The sequence below is a fragment of the Trichechus manatus genome, unplaced genomic scaffold, assembly GCF_000243295.1.
Source record: "Trichechus manatus latirostris isolate Lorelei unplaced genomic scaffold, TriManLat1.0 scaffold00036, whole genome shotgun sequence".
Classification (NCBI taxonomy): domain Eukaryota; kingdom Metazoa; phylum Chordata; class Mammalia; order Sirenia; family Trichechidae; genus Trichechus; species Trichechus manatus.
Window position 1 is genome coordinate 13989827 of NW_004443972.1, and position 22873 is coordinate 14012699.

The 22873-nt window shown below is 37.8% G+C and overlaps 1 protein-coding gene across 1 annotated transcript in view; it reads left to right on the plus strand.

The window, feature by feature from the left end:
- PKP4 (plakophilin 4) overlaps window positions 1-22873 on the plus strand; it is a 298901-nt gene that overhangs the window by 177093 nt on the left and 98935 nt on the right. Inside the window, exon 4 of the mRNA XM_012555266.2 lies at window positions 9098-9132. Coding sequence (XP_012410720.1) covers window positions 9098-9132 — 35 coding nt within the window. The remainder of the gene's footprint in view (window positions 1-9097; window positions 9133-22873) is intronic.

Here is a 22873-nt window from a genome sequence, read left to right on the forward strand (position 1 = left end):
TGCCTGAGTCCAAAGACCATTACAGAGTCATCAGTATATATTAATATTACAAATGGGCAAAACCATTGAAAGCTTAGCCTTTTAACAGATTGGCTAGAAACTGTGATTCTACATTTTGAATTGTCTTTCTTAACAGTCATTGGTACAGGTTTCAGTAACAACAGTCAGGAGGGTCTTCATTGGTCCAACAAATTTCTGTTCACTAAATGCTAATAGAAAAGGGTAAGAGTGGAAAGTCTTTTGGGTTCTGTTGGATTGGCTTTATGTGAAAGTTTTCCGTAAAAGATATTTTCCAAGATTATCTCAGCTATTGTCTTTGTACCTCAGGGCCCAGTTAATGTGTCCTTATGAGCCCAGCTCCAGCTGGGTCACATTCTCTATGCTCAAGGAGATGGAATAATAACTCCAATATTATTTCCTAAATCAGAGTGGACACTTCAATATTAAATTTGGAAGAGGCTCCCCAAAATAAAGTTAAATACCAAGAAAGATGCTTTCAGAGTACTGTTGCTAAAAAATCCTGGCTGCCTAGGCTAGTAATTTTTTAAACTAGAGTCCTCAGAGACTGTTATGTGGTGTTTAGGTATATCTATTTGCCTTCTACCTCCCCTCCTCCGCTTCAGCCATACAAAGCAGTTAAACTTTGGTATCTGCTTTACATAGCGGGCTTCCTATCTTTGACTTACCTGAAATAGCCTAGTGGAAGAATAAAAAGCTAACCGTGTAAGTTTTGGGAAGAATAATTGTGACATATTGTTTAATTTTGTGTTAACTGCTCTAGTTATTCTGTAACTGTAAGACAGAGAGTAAATCTCTGTTCAGTGTAATGGATTTATTTCCTAGTCAATCCTTATCTAACTAAAAGTGAGAGATGAGGTTCCTGTTTCCTAAGCACGGGAAAATCAAAACTAATTGTAACCTGTCAGGTACTATTGGAAGGTGGTATGAGTTCTTGGAACATCAGAAGATGCTTTATAGCATTAGAGAGCCCTCTGTTCCATCTCAGTCTTCTACAGTCCACTTCTTATCCTTCCAATTATAAGTATAAATGAGCTCCAGGATGTTCTTTCTGAGGACCAGGATAAGGAGAAATTTGACCTGCCTACATGGTGAATGCTTTGAAGACCTGGGTCTTCCACAGGCATTATATTCAAAAAGTGGCATTCTCAAGCATACATTCAGGAGCACTGAGGAATTCAAGCGCACAGAATCAGCTTTACCTAAGAACTTGCTAGAAAGTAATAGACTATTTTACACACACTTTAAAAGGAAAAGAGACTGAGCAAAGTTTTAAATGTACCTAATTAAAAGGCAAAGCAATACTAGATAGAAATAAAGTATTTTCAATATGTTGATATTAACCTCCATATCATAATTATAGATTTAATTATAGTTAACATATTGAAATCTAAATGTTCATTCGAATGGATTATTCCACTAAGGTAATTTGCTTTAAATGACTCCTGTAACACTCCAAGTAGAGACTGAAACTTGGGAGTCATTAATAGTTATTTTGACAGACTCCTGGAAGAAAAATCCCAGATGTATAATGGGAACTATGGAGTGACCTGGGAATTATGGAACCCGGTTTTCATGTCTAAGAGGATTCTGAATCAGTTCATTAAAAGACAATTTGTAATGCCTAGACGATAGCAAGGTGTTAGTTAAGTAATTGCAATGTGAATTCAATGCCCCAGCCTCCCCTCCCTAAAAAGCCAAACAAACCAAGTTTCCTTCAAAAACACAAAACTGAGAAATGGACCTTGAAATCAGTTAAAAAGTAAACTTATAAAGATTAGGACAATAGATTTAAAAAAGAAATTGTAATGAACCGATGGATCATGGCCAAAAGTTTTGACAATGAATTTAGGATCCAGAAAATCCGTATACTTGGCTGATACAAGAACTTTGATTAGGAAAATGGTAAAGTCCACGAATAGGAAATGAAAAAGTGGAAAGGTAATTTTTAAAATGAGAAAAGCACAAATTGAAAATAAAACCATAATGAATTCACAGAGAAAGAGAGAAATGTAGTTTGGAATTTATTTATTTGAGCTAGTAAGATTTCATCTGTGAACATGTGGCATCCTTTAAATCTAATTCAAGCGTTAATGTGTACAAAAGAACTTTAGAACTTATGTGTGGAACTCAGAACTTACAATCAGAGCTCAAAATAGTAAAACTAATAGGAAACTCAGGAGTAAAAAGATGAAAGAAGTAAACAAAAAGGAAAGTCAGGCCAAATACATTTTTTAAACTTTTATATTAAGCTTAATAGACATATGATGAGTAAGTGTTCCCCTATTAATTGCCTGTATTCAAGAAAGGAAGAAAACCCAAGAATCCATCTAACATCAGCAATGATACCTTTGGTTCCATGAGCTCTTCTGAAGCCAGCTTGAATTTCTGGCAGGTAGATACAGAGATATTTCTTACCTATGATTATTATATAATATATTTAATATTTTACATATTACGTATATAATTTCTTAACAGTGACTTAAAGCACTGAATTATGCAGTGTTACCATGTTCTAATCTCAGACTAAGACTTGACTCTTTTTTTAACAGGGGAGTAACTCTTGGATCTTATCCCAATTCAGCCTGTCTTTTAGGAGAGCAGTGACAGCAGATTCCTATACTAGTGATAGAAAGAGCCCTACCTAGACCCTGGAGAAGGTGAAGGAAATGACATGTTAGAGTTACCACCTGGCCCATCAAATCTTCCGCTGCCCCCTGCCCTGGTGTTCACCCACTGGTGTCCACTAAAGTAGGTGGGCTCATGTCAGACACAGAAGAACCAGGAGGAAATTGGACACTGACTAACTAAGTAGAACATTGTCAGAAATATTCCTATTATTATAGGAAGTGATACAAAAAAGTGAAAATAAACTTTTGAGTGTTAAATTTCATGGGATATTTATATATATTTATATATAGTTTTATATATATATAGTTATATAGTTATTAGATAGTTATATGGTACCTGCATATACTATTCTGGAATTTATGGAATTCTGAAAGTTTCTAGACTATTTCCCTGCACATACATTCCACCCCAAAAATAGCATTGGAAGTGTGAGGCAGCCTGGTGTGTGAGAGAACTGTGAGTAATTACAAGTGGCAAGAATGTAGGGTTTGTTTGAGGAAGAGGTAAAAAGTGAGGATGAGCAAACAAGAAGGAACCAGGTGGTGGAGGGCCTTAATTGCCATACTAAGATGTTTGAATTTTATGCTCTATGGAGCTGTTGTGCATTACAGCAGGAGAATGACATTAGACTTCAGTGTTTGAAAAATCACTACAGCAGCAGCATGGAAGAGAGCCTAGAAGGATGAGAAATCAAAGCCAGGAAAACGAGTTGAGAGAACAGACTGAAAGAATGATCTAGCCAAGGGAAGGTGAGAGGATGAAGGTTCGAACTGCGTCAGTGATTGGTGGTGGTGTTAGGTGCCGTTGAACCGCTCCTGACTCGTAACAACCCTATGTACAACAGAACGAAACGCTACCCAGTCCTGTGCCATCTTCACGATTAGTTATGCTTTAGCCCATTGTTGCAGCCACTGTGTCAGTCCATCTAGTGGAGGGTCTTCCTCCTTTTCGTTGACCCTCTACGTCACCAAGCATGACGTCCTTCTCCAAAGTGTCACCATCCTTGCTTCTAAGGAGCATTCTGGCTGTACTTTTTCCAAGATATATTTGTTCCTTCTTCTGACAGTCCATGATATATTCAATATTCTTCTCCAACACCATAATTCAAAGGTATCAATTTTTCAGTTTTCTTACTTATTGTCTAGCTTTCACATGCATATGAGGTATGCATATGATATAGAAGAGCTGAACAGAAGTTTTCAAAGGGCGGCTTGAGAAGACAAAGTAAAATGTTATAAAGAAATGTGTAAAGACCTGGAGTTAGAAAGCCAAAAGAGAAGAGCACACTCGGCATTTCTCACGCTGAAAGAACTGAAGAAAAAATTCAAGCCTCAAGTTGCAAAAGTGAAGGATTCTATGGGGAAAATATTAAATGATGTGGGAAGTATCAAAAGAAGATGGAAGGAATACACAGAGTCACTGTACCAAAAATAAAATTGGTCAGCATTCAACCGTCTCAGGAGGTAGCATATGATCAAGAACTGATGGTGTCAGTGGTAGTAGGGATGAATTCAGAAGGTGATGTTTTAAGACCTGCCATGTGCCAGATACTGTCTTAGGTTCTAGGGATATATCTGTGAACAGGGCAGACTCCACTTTCCTCATGGGGCTTGCACACTATTGGGTGGAACCAACAATAAAATGACTCCTTGTTCTTTCATTTGAGTGACTAGGTGGTAATAACTCAGCAGGAGCCAGTTTAGGGGAAAAGAGTTTCAAAACGTTAAATTTGAAGTGTGTCACGTCTGATATCTAGGGGCCCTGAGTGGCATAAATAGTTAAGTGTTTTACTACTAACTGAAAGATTGGCAGTTCAAACACACCCAGAGGTGCGTCGGAAGACTGGCCTGGCAATACGCTTCGGAAAGTTCACACCTTGAAAACCCTGTGGAGCATTTCTACTTTGCACACATGGGGTCACCATGGGTTGGAATTGGCACAACAGCAACTAACAGCAACAGCATATCTGACATGCAGTGGGAAACATAGGTCTAGAGTTAAGGAGTGAGGTATGGGCTCTTTTTAGAGGACGTGTTTGTATTCATTGAGATTAGTTTTACAATACCAAACAGGTTGCCGTCAAATCAGTTCCAGCTCAGGGCAACCACATATATTTTTGGTTAGAAACTACAGAATCCTCCCTGGCTTGTTTAAGCAGAAAAGGGACTTATTAAAAGCTATATGTGTTAACTCAGAATCTCTGAGAAGGCCAGAGAGTGAGATTGTGTATCGGGGTGTCCAGGAACAGTGTCCACTGCCAACACTGGGTGCCAGCCCTGATGCTCAGGACACCACTGCTGCCCCTTCACATGGCTTCCCCTCTGACTGAGGCGAGTCTGAGCAGGCTAGTTTTCTGACTCAGAGTGTGGGAAATTACCAAAATAGGGCAGGCTTTCAGTGACAGTAAACCAAATCAAACCCATTGCCGTCGAGTCGATTCCAACTCATAGCAACCCTATAGGACAGAGAAGAGCTGCCCCATAGGGTTTCCAAGGAGTGGCTGGGGGATTTGAACTGCCAGCCTTTTGGTTAGCAGCTGAACTCTTAACCACTACACCACCAGGGCTCCTTGTTCAGCTATAAATGCCCAACAAAGATATTTTTGCCTCCATTTGTGTCTGTAAATGAAAAGAAAAAAAAAAAATTATTTAACAAGTATGTAGAATTTTACAGTGTGATTTACTTCATATTTTCATGAAATATTGTGATGAACGCATGTCGTGTGCCTTAAAACAAAGCTGTTATTTTTCATGTTAAAATGAATTGCCTTGATTTGTTGGTTTACTAATAAACTTGCTTTTAATGTTGTTTATGATCTGACCAGAAGTCCCAAACTTACGCATGGATTGCATTCTAAAAAGTTATTGATAATTAAGTTATTGGCAATTTTGAATTCATCTTCACATGGAAACAAAGTCATAAAGGATGATTCAGTTCTTGTATATTAAAATGTGTTCTACTTTCCAATAGAACACAAGCTGCTTGGCTTCTTCAGAAGAGAAGTGAAAGAGAACAGGACAGAGTCAGTTGTGGGCAGAGTGTCTCAACATTGTAGGCAATCAGTAAAAGCTGGTGAAGTGTTTCTAGGAGTATATGGAAGGAGAAAGGAAAGAGGAGGGAATAAACCTATGTTTTAACATGGAACTGCCTCTAATTAATAAAAGTGGGTTAAATTCAGTGACTTAAAATAGCATTCCAAAATGTATTTATTGTCTAATTCATGAATCCCAGAGTAAGCAACAATTTGAGAGTTGTTTAAAATGAGAAGTTCAGAAAGGAAATAAACTGTTCTGAATAACATATAATGGCCAGTAATTATACAGAATTGTAGAATTTAATGTGAAGATAATTGGGTTGAATATATAGTCTTCAAAGTATACCATGGAATGTTTTGCTTGTTTATTTTTTTACTCCTCAATATTAGCTTATTTTCCTAATGATTTGTATCTTTCACTTAATGAAGTAGAAAAATATTTCCCAGTGCCTTCACCTAGAAATACTTTATTGTAGCTTGGTGACCAAAGGCCTTTTCAGCAGCAAAAATGCTGTTTGCCTGATTATTACATAGTCAGGTTATTGGAGTTTCTTATCTAGGGTTTGGAAAGAGTAAGTTGACCTGCTTGAACAAAGTAATAACTAATCAGTTATATATACCTGATAATTCAGAACAATTTTTGTGACAGCAAGCATACGTATTAAGCATCTGCTATGTTCCAGGCAGTATGTTAGGCACTCAGCATACAAGAGGTGAGGAAAATGACCATAGCTCTTGCCCAGCTTGAGCAATTAGCATGAATTATATTCTATTATCTATAACTTTGAGGATAAAAGAACCTTGTAAAGATATTTAATTAAAATCTTTGTAAGTTTCAAACGCAGAAGATAAGTGTACATGATGTTCCCAAGAAAACTGAATTATATTAAGCACTTCTGGATGGCAGTATGATTTAACTTGTGTGATGGTTCATGTTGTGTGTCACCTTGACTGGGCCAAGATTCTCAGTGGTTTGGCAGTTATGTAATCATGTAGTTATCCTCCATTTTGTGATATAATGTAATTACTTCCATGTTGTGAGCCAGTGTGAGCAGCCAGTCATTTATAAGGGGAGTTCCCTCAGGGGTATGGCCTACATCCAACGTATATGGATATTCTGGCAAAGTTCACTGGCTTTTGCTCGCTCTGGATCCTGCATCTGGCTCATCATCATCTGACCTGTGGTTCTTGGGACTTGAGCCAGCGGCCTGCCATATTGCCTGCCAGTCTTGAGATTCGTCAGCCTCCACAGCCTGTGAGCCAGCAGCCAGCCATCTGACCTGCCAATCTTGGGTTCATCAGCCCCTGCAGCTGTGTGAGTCAGGAGAAGCCTCCAGCTTGATGCCTTACCCCTGACCCACAGACTTGCGACTTGCCAGCCTCTACAACCGCATGAGCCATTTCCTTGAGATAAATCTCTCTCTCTCTCTCTTTCTCTCAGCTCAGTTGCTAACCAAAAGGTAACTCAAATCCACCAGCAGCTCCTTGGAAACTGTATGGAGCAGTTCTGCTCTGTCCTATAGGTTCACTGTGAGTTGGAATCGACTCGAAAGCAATGGGTTTGATTTTCTATCTATATATCTGTCTATCTATCTATAAAATATATATACGCTTCATTGGTTTTGCTTCTCTAGAGAAGCCAGCCTAAGACGACTTGTATTTTAATGTTGGCATAAAATATGAACATTTTCATAGGAACACAGTTGGGTAATATTAACCTCATTGCTTAAAAAATTAATTTAGGTAATATAATTAAATAACAAAAACAGATTAAAGAGAAGTTGAAATTCAGTGTAGGGAACCACTTTTGGAGCCACAAGAATCGGATAACCTACCCTCAGGAGCAAGAATCATGTGCCATTACTGATATTTGACCAAATTTTCATTTTTTGTCTGTACCATCAGTCCCTTTCGAGATCAGTTAAGAGTGCATTGGCTAAAGGAACATCACCTGAATTGCTGGAGATTAGCATTAACTGATAGACTCCATTCATTGGGAGTATGTCCCCCTTGCTCTCAGCTAGCTCAGGGTCTTAGATACGAGCTGTGATGAAGAATAGGCAAATCACACACAGAACTGAAGTGCAGGGAGTTCTTACTGGATCTAGGGGTTTCAACCAGCAGGAGTTTCATTAACTGCTTAATGACTTGGGGAAGATATCAAGAACTTAAAATTGTAGAACACTGAAAGGATTGTGACATTCATCTGTTCCATGTTCTTTATTTTACAGTGTTTTCTTAAGCCCAAACCCACATACTTTTTAAAATTATGATATAATAATTACTCCAAAACTAATATGATTTTTCTGGTTTCCAAAAGAACCAAGATGTACAAATGTGGAAAAATAAAATCCTTGTGGTCCAACTCCACAGAAATAACATCTGCTAGCACTTTGGTTTTTATTTTTCTAGACTTCTTTCTAGGTATATCTCTGTGTGTATGTGTGTACGTGTGTGTGAGATACAAAAATGGGATCACAAGCTGTTCTACCGTATACCACACTGGTTAATCACCCTGACTTTGGAATCAAACCATCCTGGGCTAAATCGCAGCTGTTCCAGTTACTAGCATAAGACTTTGGCCAGATTTCTTATCTGTAAAATAAAGATAATACTGTGCCTGTTCATAAAGTTGTTATGAATATTGTAAAGGAAATAATATATGTGAAATGCTTAGCCTAGCATTTAATAAAGGCACTTAATCATGCAGACTCTGTTGTCCATATGTTGTACTGCACTGCCACCTTATCACCGTGTTTTCCTCTGTTGATTGAGAGGCAGGAGGATGGAGAGGGAGACACAAATATGTTCTATGCCCAATTTTTTTTTTTTTTACCTCCTTAAAGTAGATACTGTATGAACTGAGGAAAATATCTAGTTAAAATTTTATCCTGATTTGTAAAACTTATGTAACAATTTATATTTTCACGTGAAGTTCTGCTATATGATTAAAATTTTTATAAGACAAAATTCAAAACTGATACCATTAACAAAATGTGGTATCTAGTGGCTTCTTTTGAAAATAATAAAATGAATGAACTTCTTAACAGCGTTTTGTATTTCATCTTAATATATGTGTAGTTTTCATATTATCACAAAAAGTAGTATAGTGTATCATATAAGTACCACAAATATCCTACTTAGTTGTACTGTTTTATCTTTCTTATTCAATTTTATGTCACTTTATAACTTGCTTTAATTTCCAAGAATAAACACATTTTTGTCCCAAATTGATATGGAAGGCTAAACACTGTCTAAAAATAACTTAATTAAAAGACTAGCTTTAAGTTTGAGGTTTTTATACTTTTCATAATTTAATGTGAAAATTAAATGTTTATATACAAAACAGATCCATAGTTAAATTTTATGACAGTGGAAGTAAATGTTCCTTTTTTTTTTTTTGTTTTCCTTTAGCTCAACTGAGAAGTCATTTCCTTGGAGATCATCAGGTATGACCTTTTGTTATGTATGTAAAAAAAATTCTTATGTGTTGCACGTGCAAAGAGGCAATTTCATAGCCTGCTGTCTTAATCTTCTGCCTCGTGGTGAAATAAGACAAAGCCTTTAATACTAATAGTATTTGGTTACTTTGGTTTGAATTAGTAGTTGCCAGTGTGCTTAAATTTTAAACGTAATAGAATAGATTTGTATATGTCAGTTTTAAAAAAAAGTTAAAGCGTTGGACATCAACAAGTTTAGTGTTAACCTAATATCTGAAAATTATGTTTTCCATGAGAAGGAAACACTGGGATGCTATCAGAAAAGGCTAATGTATAAACCTGGGCAGCTGGCTAATCATTCGTATAAATCATGGTCTTACCTTTCACAGTATTTCTCATACTCAAAAGAGTTGCCTGAATTGTTCGTTTTCATTATGTTTCCAGATGCAGAATATCTGATAATTTCTGAGATAGTCTAGTATAGTTTGGTAGTTTTTAATATAGTCTCTATCTTTTTGTCCTAAATTCACTCATAGAAAGGATGAATTGCATACAGAAAGTGGTCTGCCACTTTCATAAATATTTGATGCTTTCATACTCAGTCTTCATTCAGTGCTTATTGACCATCAACATCATGTGCCTACTACTATGCACATTTGCCGGGTAGACAGTGATGGCCGTGAGACACACAGGTCCCTCTCCCACCATGGAGCAGCAGTATAAAGGGTAATGCCAACAAGTCCATGCAATGTTGTAAATGCTACAATAGACTTAAATATCTATATACTTTGGTGCTTTTCAAACAAGGCTTGAGTTGAGTAAAACTCAGACTACCAAATGCCTGGTATCTGAGCTTGCCTGAATAGGCTACCAGGATTTTATTGTTATTTATAGTATATATAATTCACTCTGGTATTTCAGAAAGAAGCTATTTCCAAGAACTGTAGTGTTTACGCAAACCGTAGATAAGCCAGAAACGTGGAAAACTACCTAACAGTAAAGCATAAACAGTAATTTAAGACAAGCAGAGACATGTAATGAAATAATACATGATTGCCAAATAAGTGTTATGTGGGAAAAATTGTTATAAGTAGACAACTCACTTCAGAGACAGCTTTGCAGAGAAGATGGGCCTGGAGACTAGAACTTTTGGGTGGCCAGTTTGTGGAGAGGACATTGTCATTGAGCCACAGAAAAGACAGCGGAAATTTCATGCGGGAACATTTAAAACTGGTTTGGGAGATGTGAAGATGTGCAAAGGCTAGAGAGCCGTAATGGATCAGATTATAGAAGATCTGTGAATACAAGTACTTTGAACTCTTTTGCAGATGGTGGGGAGCCACTAAAAATCCTTGGAACAAAAAATACCATAATGTAAACATCCCTCAGGAGGACTAGCAGAACTGTGAACTGGAGGGAAGAAAAATTAGTGGCAAGAGAAACCAACTGAAAGTGTACTGCAAAATTTAGTATGTGAGATCATTTGAAGCAAGAGATTCCTAAAAACTTAGAGACTGGTTGGGTGTGGAAGGAGTAGACTATGATCACTTGGAAGTTTTGAGTTTGGGAAGATGATGGAACCATTAAAAACAAAGTAGGAGAGTCAAGATGGAGAACCAGTGTGAGGGGGATGTGGAAGACTTCAAATTTCTGTGTGGTGCATTTGAGATGATTAATGCGCAGCAAATGGAAACATTTAATAAGCATTTAGAAATGTGATTACTAAAGAGTGCCCTTAATTGAATACGAGGAAAACTGATAGATCCGTGTATATTAATAATTATGTGGTTCAGGCATGTGGGCCAGAGTGCTGTGGATAAGGGACAATCAAGTCTGAGAGAGCAATGCTAAAACTCAGGATGATAACCTGTGCTAAGAGAAAGCTGCTGCTTTTTTATTCTCGGGATGTACTAAGAGAATGATCTGAAATCTGGCTGAGGCTGAGAGAGGGGAGTCAGTTGATATGCAGTATTTTCTCCCCACTCTTTTAGAGATCCTAAGGTTGATTGATACTTAGGGCAGGAACCATGTGTACTCTGTTCACAAGTTATTCCAAGGACTTAGCACAGTGCTTTGTATATGGGAAACCATCGGTAATTCACCCACCTGAGTGAATACATGTATGCATGCATGCATGAATAAATACATGTCATCAGGATATTTGAGTATGTGTGTATATATATGTATATGTATACACACATAAAAGCTTCACAAATAAATCCTAAGCCTTTGGAAAGTATCACTTTTTCTCTCCACCTCAGTGCGTAGGAAAGTCTAACCATTGGTATAAAAATACACCTAATGAATGAATGGAGTGAATATATTAATTTAGTATCAAAATATATACTTTGAAAAATAATACACACAAAGAAATTATAAAGTTTTTTAAATCCTGAGAGCTTTAATACCCAAGGCATTCTTTTGATTCTTTACTTGGCTTACAGTACGCATAAAACCTTTACAGTTGAACAGGACATTAACCCCATTGACCACAGCATTGCAGGTCTGCCTTTACTGACTATTTGTGCTGGATCTGTCAACTTACAAATTGTGGGACATTAGCAGTATTTGCTTTCAGTTCTCCATCACTCTATCATTGTACTGTTGTGGTGGGATTCTCGGCAAGTTTTTTTTTCTTTTTCCTTTCTGTATTGAGGAGCCCTGATGGTGCAGTGGTTAAGAGCTTGGCTGCTAACCAAAAGGTCGGCCGTTCGAATCCACTGGCTGCTCCTTGGAAACCCTGCACACATGCATGTGAACTAAATTTTTTGTTTTCTCTCTTTTTATTATAATAGCTTTATCAGATAGAATTCACATACCATGCCATTCACCCATTTAAACTACACAATTCTATGGTTTTTACTATATTCACAGAGTTGTACAACCATCATGACAATCAATTTTAGATATTTTTATCACCCCCAAAAGAAACCTTGTACCCATTGACAGTCACTCCTCATTTCCCCTCAAGCTCTCTGGCCTTAGACAACTACTAATCTGCTTTCTGTCCATGTCCAGAATTGCCTGTTCTGGACATTTTAGGTAAATTAAATCATATAATATATGGTCGTTTGTGACTGGCCTATTTCACTTAGCATAATGTTTCAGGTTTCATCTATGTCATGGCGTGTATCAGGACTTCATTTCTTTTTATTGCCAAATAATATTTCATTGTCTCAATATACCACATTTTATTTATCCATTCATTAGTGGTTATATGATGGATATTTGAGTCGTTTCCACTTTTTTACTATTATGAATAATGCTACTAGGAACATTCATATGCAAGTTTTTGTATGGCACTTTCCTTTTCCTTTTTTGTGTGTGCTTTCCTTTCCCTTGGGCCTGTACCTAAAGGTGGGATTGCAAGGTCATATGGTAACTTTGTTTCTTTTGAGGAACTACTGGACTAGTTTCCAAAGTGGCTGCACCGTTTTACCATCCCAGCAGCTGTGTCTGAGTGCCCAATTTCTCCACATCCTTGCAAATACTTGTTATTATCTTTTTTATTATACACATCCTATTGGGTGTGAAGTGGTATCTCACTGTGGTTTTGGTTTGCATTTTCCTCATGGCTAACATAGTCTTGTTTCTTTAGTTAATTTTTAGCTTTAGTTCTTCAAGCAATGATGAAGAATATAAAGCTTGTTGTATTTTAATCTTCCCAGTTGCCTTCATATTGACTGTTGGTTACTTTTTAAAAATAATTCTCCTCCTGATTCTAAAAATAATATATACTAATCATAGAATATTTGAAAATACAGAAAAATATAAAAACAAAATGAAATTACTTAATATCATCACTTGGTCTTTCTGTGCATGTATATGCTTTATACATAATTTTATTTTTTCTTTTTAAACAAAATTGGGAACATAATGTATATGCAGTTATATTTACCACTTGTTCATAGAATTAGCATAACCATTTACTATTTAATATAAAATTCTTCTCTAAGTTTATCTTTAATACTAATAATTAATTTATTCCAGAGTTATGTCTTGATAGCCTTGAACAATTGCCTGGCACATAGTTGTCAGTGTTTAAAGTAAACATCCTTGCCCTCTTAAGAGTTTCAGGTTTAATGGAGGTGAGAGATTTTAAGCTAATAACTATATATACCTCACAATTGGTGGGGAAATGCTATAAAGGAAAGCTATAAGTATATACCATATTTACTGATATCTGTATTATTGGACATTCGAGTTGTTTTTAGTTTTTCATTTTATAAATAACATTGGGATAAACATCCCTATATATAAAATGATATCTTGAACCTTTGATTTACCTGGGGCCAGATTTTTAAGAGGAAAATCATTAAGTTAAATTATATGAACATTTTTAAGGCTTTTGATATGTGTAACCAAGTTGCTTTCCTGAAAGATTGTAATAATTCTCTTGCTCCAGATATGTGAGATTGATCCTCTCATATTCTCTCATTAGTGTTATTATTTGCATTTCTAATTATCTAGAAAATAAAATATCTGGTATTTTGCCCTCCCCTACCCCTTTTTTAATCTGTTGGAGTGATAGTGTTTGACGGGAAGGAGTTCTTTATATCCCAAGGATCTTAGCTTATGTCAGTCATGGTCTAGGAAAAGCAACCCCATTATTTGTTCAATAGAGGGAATTTAATATAGGGAATTTATAGTTATGACAGTATTGGTTGGAAGGTTTGGGAGATCAGGCAGGATGGTGAAGCATCCCGGGGATTAATGATACCAGGGGCGCTATCACATCTAGGGCTTCAGGGACACAGGGCAGGTGGTTTTGTCAGAGCCTGGGAGCTGGGGCATTGGGGCGTGGGTGGGGAGAGTGCTTCTAGTATTAGCTAAAACCGGAGGAGATACTGTCCTGCCAGAAACACTGCCTACAGCAGAACAGGAAAACATTCTGGCTTCTCTGCATTTCTCCTCCCAATCTTCACCAGCCTGTGCACTGGCCAAACAGAGCTGGAGGGGGCAGTTGTAGATTTTTCACAGTCAGAAGCCAGATATGCATTGTTGCTGATTTACAGTACAGGGAGAGTGAGCTTAATTTTGATGACACATGGTTGGGGAGGAAATATCTGGAGCCTTGGCATCCTTTATACCTCCCATCCCCTCCAAAACTTTTACTCAGCTTCAGTCTCTTGACCACCTTCTTCATGTTTTTACCATATCCAAGTATCAAATGTGCTTAATGTTTTTCATTAAATTAATTTTGTCAATCACTTTCTTTAACCTCTCATCCCCCTGCACAATCACCCTACTAATATACTAGATTTATAGATATATGATGTATACATATATTTCACACAGATGTTCAATGTGATTTACAATAAATACATTAAATTTTGTCCAGATAGCCTCCCAAATACTTTAGTATTAGAGAAATACAACTTCAGTTCATCTGTCTTCACCAGAGCTACATTCATAATTCACACACAGTAATTATACCTAGCCTTTTATTTCTGTCGGAGCACAATCTTGCCCAAAAATGTTATTCAAACCTAGGAGTTACGTTTATTTCGTCTTTTTCTTTTGGGGGGAAGAGGAGAGGGTATTGACCTTCAAACACAGCAATCACAGCTGGTATTTAGTCCACTTTTTAATATTTTAACTATAGAAACTTTAATTTTTTTTTAATTTACTTGTTTTCAGCCATACTTAACAGTATTTAAGTTGTTAAATGGCAATGAGTTGTAAGAGTGGAAAACTGAAATTTGATTTTATGAATAATAAAGTAAAATCAACTGTTTCACATTTCTTTTAGCTATAGATGCCGTTTAGAAGTTTGATTAAAAGTAAATCAGATAAAAAGCAGTTTTGCTGCTGCTTTTACTATAAAGTTTTAACTGTTTTTTTTTCTTTACCACTTTGTGACCAGAGATTCCAGATGTACTATGTAAGTTACCTTGTTTTTAGAATTAGGCAGTCCTACAGAGAACGAGGCAAGGGTGGTTTGAATGTGAAAAATATTTAAAAGGTCTTCAGGCTACTTTACCTTTGGCTACTTTGTCTTTTGAGATTTCTTAACAAAAGAAGCATCTTTATTCATTTTCTTGTTGGTTTCCTAAATAAGAAAGAGTTACACAAAAGGATTTAAGATTGAAGGACTGTTATTGTTCCTCATTTTTAATATCCTGAATCTTTACTTGCAGACAATTCATCTACCTTTTTACTATTATTACATTTAAAAATTTGACTTGAAAAGCTTAGCACTTTAAAAGCTTTTCAACAATAAGGTGAATTGTTAGAGGGCAGTGGTTTGATCACTGCCTGGGAGAGACCTCTGCCTACTCCTGTGTTTTCAGAATGTTTCATGCTGTTGAAACACAAAAAACTGAGGCCACCTGCTGAAGTTTGTTTTTAAATAGCTAACTTTCTGCAGCATCATATTCAAGGGAAGAGCTCAGGATGCCCTAGGCAAAAAAGATGTCCATTTCTTTATGATTCAGTTCAGGAGACTCTGGTTTGCTTATTTTTTGTGGTTGGTTGATTGGTTTTTAACCTGTACTAAAAATGATAACACGGGAGAAAGATGTGGCAGTCTTCTTTGGTGAAGATTTACAGCCTTGGAAACCCTATGGGGCAGTTCTACTCTGTACTTCCTATAGGGTCGCTATGGGTCAGAATTGACTCAATGGCAGTGGATTTGGTTTAGTTTTTGGAATGATGGTAGACTCTTTGAAAGCAAAAAACCAAACCTCTTCAGCTCACATTTTGAAGTTTGCAAGCTGCAAGTTATATTTCCCAAAGAGTGGGGAAAAGATTAAGATTTTTGCTTCCGAAGACTTCCAGGCAACATGGCACTATAGGCAGAAGCACCATGCCATCCTTTCACAGCAAAGATCTGAAAAACTAAGCCAAACAGAGAAAACAGCAATCCTGAAACCCTAAGCATCAAATGAAGAGATAAAGAACTCAGCCAGACACCAAATGGAATAAGAAACTGACAGAGAACAGAGAGTGAAGAGAGATACATGCAGAGGTCCCCTATCAGCTAATGCAGCATGGATCCGCCATCTTGGACTCCTATCATAGATCAGCAAACGGGGGTACAAGAAAGCAGCTTCACGGAGCTTCCAGCAGGAGACAGAACAACCGGTAACCAGCAATATACACCTCCCCCCCACTTCTTCATCCCCACTTGGCCTGTTCTGCTTCCTGTGGCCAGTCTCTTGGCTGGGAAGCACCACCTTCACTCCATTGTCACTTGGATTCCACCCACCAGCACTGGCCTGCTCCCTAAGTGCCATTTGCTGACTGCTGCTGTTGCTTTTTTCTGCTTCTTTAGATTTCTTCCTTACCTCTCACCACTTCCCCATCCTTTCTCTCAAATATCCGGCTCCGTACACCATCTTTGCTTCTTCCTGAAAGGCTGTGAAACACCGCTCAAATATGAAACTGCTTCCCGGCCCGTGCTGCTACACTGGTGGGATCCCAGGGCTTTTTGTTTCTTTGTTTTGAATTGTGTGTTTGCTTGTTTTCTTTTTCTTTTTTCTAATTGGGAGCCTGTTCTAGCGGGGCAGTACTGCACAGCTTGGGACCTACAACCCAGTTTGCGCAGACACACAGAGGGATCCCTGAGAGCATTTCTTTTTTCTTGTTTTTTGTTGTTGTTGTTGTTGTTTTTGCGGGGGGGGGGGCTTTTTTTTTTTCTGTTTTTCTCTGAGAGTTTTTCTTGTTCTTTTTTTCATTTGTTTGTTTTGTTTTGTTTTCCCTCTTTTTCCCTTTTTATCTTTCTTCATTACTCAGTTTCTTGTTTCTCTATACTTGTCTTCCTGTCCCCTGAATACCTGGCGCTGAGTAACACCTCTATCCGTTCTAGCCAGGCTGTACTTCACAGCCTGGGAGTAACTTCCCCAGACCTCGCAGCCGCACCGGAGGTATCCCTGGGAGCTTTGCTTTGCTTCTTTCTTTCTAATTTTTATTTATTCATTTTTTTATTTTGTTTCCTTTTTTTCTTTTCTTCTTCTCCTTTTTGTTTTTCTCCATTTCATAGTCTCTCATCTCTCCACTCCAACGGCAAGCTCCCCTAGCACTCTTTTTCGTTTGTATGTTTTTGGCTCCCGTTCCTCTCTGCTCTCTCCCATACCCATGTTAACCCCACATCACAGTCTCCCTCCATTCTGCCTGTCTGCACTGGGCACTGAACATCACACCACCAAGCAAGCCAGGCACGGCCTACCAGAACCTGCCCTGCACTGATTACCAGCCCATCCTGGTGGCCATAGTAAGTGCCATAAACAACCCATCCCAGCAACTCCTCTTCAGCTAGACCTGCCCTGCTGTACCATATCTGAGCGACTGACCCTGCCAGTTGGAGAAGGAGGCAAAAAGTATCATGCCCAAAGATGACCAAACAACAAAGAACACACAGCCCACCTGCTCAGACATAGCCAAATAAAACAAAAAAGCAGGACGAAACAAACAAATTTACTGTCAGTAAATAAGGAAAATAACTACCAAATGCCCGGAAGACAGCAGACAATATCAAAACATTTACAAAAATAGGACAGGATGGTTCCAGTAGGTGTCCAAAATAAACCACCAGATGACTCTCCTGTGGAAGAAAATGCACTAGAACTACCTGATAGGGAATTCAAATCTCTAAAATTCGGACCTATCCAAGAGTTGAAGCAAAAAGCAGACAAAAATGAGGAAAAAATAGACAAATTCATGGAAAATACAGACAAAAAAATTGAAGAATTCAGGAAAATAATGCAGGAACAAAATGCCAAAATAAATTCACAACTAGAAATCATACAAAAATAACAATTAGAAATCCAAAAGATAAACAAGATTTCAGAAATGGACAGTGTCATAGAAGAGCTGAGGAGCAGTTTTGAAATGGCGGAAGACAGGCTCAGCAAAATTGAAGACAAACATTTGGTTACAACTCTGTTTGAGGAAAAATCAGAAAAAAGAATAAAGAAAAATGAAGAGACCCTGAGAATTATGTGGGATACAATCAAAAGCAAAAATTTGCCAGTGATTGGAGTTCCAGAACGGGAAGAAAACAGAAAACAGAGAATCATTGAAGAACTGCTGACAGAAAACTTCCCAATATCATAAAAGATGAAAAGCTGGCCATGCAAGAAACTCAACGAACCCCATATAGGATAGACCCCAAAAGAAAATCACGAAGACATATCATAATCGCATTCACCAAAATGAAAGACAAACAAAGAATCCTGAGAGCAGCTTGAGAAAAACAAAACATCAGATACGGAGGAGAAACAATAAGACTAAGCTCAGATTATTCGGCAGAAACCATGTAGGCAAGAAGGCAATGGGATGACATATGTGAAACCTTGAAAGAAAAAAATTGCCAGCTTAGAATAATATATCCTGCAAAACTCTCATTTAGGTATGATAGTGAAATTAGGTCATTTCCAGACAAACAGAAATTAAGGAACTATGTAAAAACCAAACCAAACTTAAAGACTTATTAAAGGGAGTCCTTCGATCTGAGAACAAACAACATCAGCTCACAGGCTGAATCTAGGAAGCCCCAAATAAGTAAAGCACTATTGAAGAGGAAGAATAAAGTAGGAGGACTCACAGTACCTGACCTCAGAACCTATTATACAGCTACAGTAGTCAAAACAGCCTGGTACTGGTACAATGACAGGTACATTGACCAATGGATCAGAATTGAGAACCCAGATGTAAATCCATCCACCTATGGTCACCTGATCTTTGACAAGGACCCAAAGTCCATCAAATGGGGAAAGACAGTCTTTTTAACAAATGGTGTTGGCAAAACTGGATGTTCGTCTGCAAAAAAATGAAACAGGACCCATACCTCACACCATATACAAAAACTAATTCAAAATGGATCAAAGACCTAATTTAAAGCCCAAAACTATAAAGTTCATAAAAGAAAAAATAGGATCAACGCTTGAGGCCCTAATACACGGCATTAACAGGATACAAACCATAACCAACAACACACAAACTCCAGAAGATAAGCTAGATAACTGGGGTCTTCTAAAGATCAAACACCTATGCTCTTCAAAAGACTTCACCAAAAGAGTAAAACGAGAACCTACAGACTGGGAAGAAATTTTTGGACATTGCAAGTCAAACAAAGGTCTAATCTCTGTAATCTACGAGAAAATCTAACAACTCTGCAACAAAAAGACAAATAATCCAATTAAAAAATGAGCCAAGGAAATGAACAGACACTTCACCAGAGAAGACATTCAAGCAGCCAACAGACACATGAGGAAATCCTCACGATCACTAGCCATTAGAGAAATGCAAATTAAAACCACAATGAGATACCATCTCACCCCGGCATTACTGGTACAAATCAAAAACACTGGAAATAACAAATGTTGGAGAGGCTGCGGTGAGATCGGAACTCTTATGCACTGCTGGTGGGAATGCATAATGTTACAACCATTTTTGAAAATGATATGCTGCTTCCTTAGAAAGCTAGAAATAGAAATACCATACGATCCAGCAATCCCACTGCTAGGAATATATCCTAGAGAAATAAGAGTCGTCACTCGAATAGACATATGTACACCCACATTCATGGCAGCATTGTTCACAATAGCAAAAAGATGGAAGCACCCTAGATGCCCATTAACAGATGAATGGATAAACAAACTGGTACCTACACACAGTGGAGTATTATGCAACGATGAACAATGACGTATCTGTGAAGCATCTCATAATATGGATGAAACTGGAGGACATTATGCTGAGTGAATTAAGTCAATCACAAAAGGACAAATATTGTATAAGACCTCTACTGTAAAATCTCATGAAAAAGTTTACACACAAAAAGTAACAATCTTTGTTGGTTACAAGGGATGGGAGCAGTGGGGGGAAATGCTAAATAGACAATAGGTAAGTGGTAACTTTGGTGAAGGGTAAGATAGTACACAATACTGAGGAAGCCAGTACAACTTGTACAGTGAAATTCCACGGAGGCTCCATAGACACATCCAGACTCCCTGAAGGACTAAATGGCTGGGTGGAGGGCTGTGGGGACCATGCCCTCAGGGAGCATCTAGCTCTATTGGCATAATACAGTTTATACATTCTACCTTGGTGAGTAATGTCTGGGGTCTTAAAAGCCTGTGAGCAGTCATCTAAGATACTCTCACCCCTTTGGGAGCAAGGGAGAACAAAGAGAACAGGACACAAGGAAAACATTAGTCCAAAGGACTAATGGACCACAGCTACCAAAGCCTCCACCAGACTGAGTCCAGTACAGCTAGATGGTGCCCAGCTACCACCACTCACTGCTCTGACCCACAACAGAGGGTCCTGGACAGAGTTGGAGAAGGATGTAGAGCAAAATTCTAACACACAAAAAAAGACCAGATTTACTGGCTTGACAGACTGGAGAAACCCTGAGAGTATGGCCCCCGGACACCCTTTCAGCTCAGTGGTGAAGTCACTCCCAAGGTTCACCGTTTAGCTGGGGATTGGACAGCCTCATAAAACAAAACGGGACTAATGAGACATAGCAGTCCAGGGACAAGGACTAGAAGGTAGGAGAGGACAGGAAAGCTGGTGATAGGGAAACCAAGGTTGAGAAAGAACGGTGTTAACATGTCCTGGGGTTGTTAACCATTGTCATAGGGCAATATGTGTCCTAACTGTTGAATGAGAAACTATTCTTTTCTGTAAATGTTTATTTAAAGTACCAAAAAAAAAAGAATTATCTATGTGAGATTAAATTGACAGCAGCAACTCAGAAGGTTTGATAGGAAGCCTGGGGGGCAGTGAGTTGAAGATAATGGTGATGGAATAATTTGGAAAAGGATAGTGAGAATAGCAGCACAACTGGAAGAACATAATCAGTGTCACTGAATTGTACACGTAGAAATTTTTGAAATGGTGTGTCTTTGGTTATGTATATTTTTACCAAAAAAGAAAAAGGGTCCTCCAAGGCCGAGAAGGGAGAGTGTTGACATTTTGTTGGTTTATTAACCAGTGTCATAAAACAGTATGCATACTGACTGTGTAATGAGAAACTATTTGTTCTGTAAACCTTTACCTAAAGTACAATTAAAAAAAAAAAAAAAAAAGAATGAGGAAGAACCACCCATTCTACAAAACATTTTTATTCTCCCAGGTGAGTTGGGAAGAAGTCTTAAGGAGAAAGTTCCCTTGAAGTAATAAAGTAGTTTTGAAGTATTTATACTTTATCCTTATCTTGCCTTTTGCACTCCCTCTGGATTTTTTGGCTTACCGGAGTTAGATATTTGCTCTCTGAAAACATAAAGGCACATCTTTTCGTCTTTTATGAGGAGGAAGGTTTATTGTTTTTTGCTTCAGCTTTCTCTTTTCCTTAGCCTTGCATTTCTTAGATGTCTGCATTTTTGTTTTTTGTTTTTTAATGTACATTCTGCTAGAAATGAGTTAAGAGGAAATGTTATCCTAGTGTTTCCTTTCTTATTAGTGAGTCATTTTTCCATTGTTCACTTTCTGTCTTTTAACATTTTATTTATTCATACAATCCCTTACGTTCCATCAAAATTTGAGGTAGCTTTCAAGAACACATATAATACAATAAAGAAATAAACATCAGAATCACAGAAAATATAAGTTAAAATAATAGGTAAAGGCCTGAGAAAAGTAAGAATGCAAATATATGCACATAAAATCATATTTCTTCATGATGAAAAATATTATTCTGAATATTTTTTAAAGAAAAGCTCTTGGATTTACCTCTTGTTTAAGAAAAATCATACAAATTCAATCATAAAAATAGCCGTGCATAGCGTATGCTGCCCACAGGAGAGAAGGAATATGTTGAAGCCATAGATGGAATCCATTTGTCAGACTGATCATTGGTTGTTACCTAACCCGTCCAGCCACATCTTGTAATGTGAAATTTGCTGCAAGTCACAATTTCAGTTTTTCTGCTGGGGGTGGTGCTGTGGGGTGGGGGTGGGGGGACATGGATAAGAGTATAAGCAGTTACCAGATTTAGTACATAATGTGTAAAATATATGAGAGGGAGAAAATCAGCCCCAGAATCTATAGTTTTTGCTGGCCCCGCTCACCCTACCCCTGCAGATTACAAGGAGCCCAGAGCACTATTGTATTCTCTCCCAGCCAGAGAATCAGCCTCATTACATAGTTCCTAGAAGTGTTCAAGCAATAGTTGTAGGAGTGGATATTAATGATTGTTAAGTAAGTGATGGGGAATTGGTGCTCATGTATAAGAAATTAAAAAGGCCAAGAAAGGTTAGTGTCTGTGGTAAAGCAAGGGACACAGGAGCATTTGAAAGTGGGGGGAATTTCTGGTTGGCCCCAGAGGCATTAAGGGGTTAATAGTCTTAGATGGGTCTTTTGCGATGAGTAATAAATAGATGAGAAAATAGTAACAATTCCATATCCTAAGGATTTTTGATGTTTCACAGTAAATACGAAGAGAAGGGAAGAGAAAAGATTGTAATAAAATAGAAATATTAAGCCGAAGATCATTTAACTTCCCAGTGCTGCATTCATTTACTATGTATTATATGTATTTAAGTACCATGATTTTCACATTCTATTTAAATCTATTGCAGTGACATTAGTAGTTAATATATACAACTAAACTTAAAGCTTTATGCCAAACCAGAAAAAGTCAAGTCGGTTCCGACTCATAGCAACCCTATAGGACAGAATAGAACTGCCCCTGTAGGCTTTCCAAGGTGCAGCTGGTGTATTCGAACTGCCTACCTTTTGGTTAGCAGCTGAGCTCTTAACCACTGTGCCACCAGGGCTCCTAAGACTTTATAGGGGCTAGGTT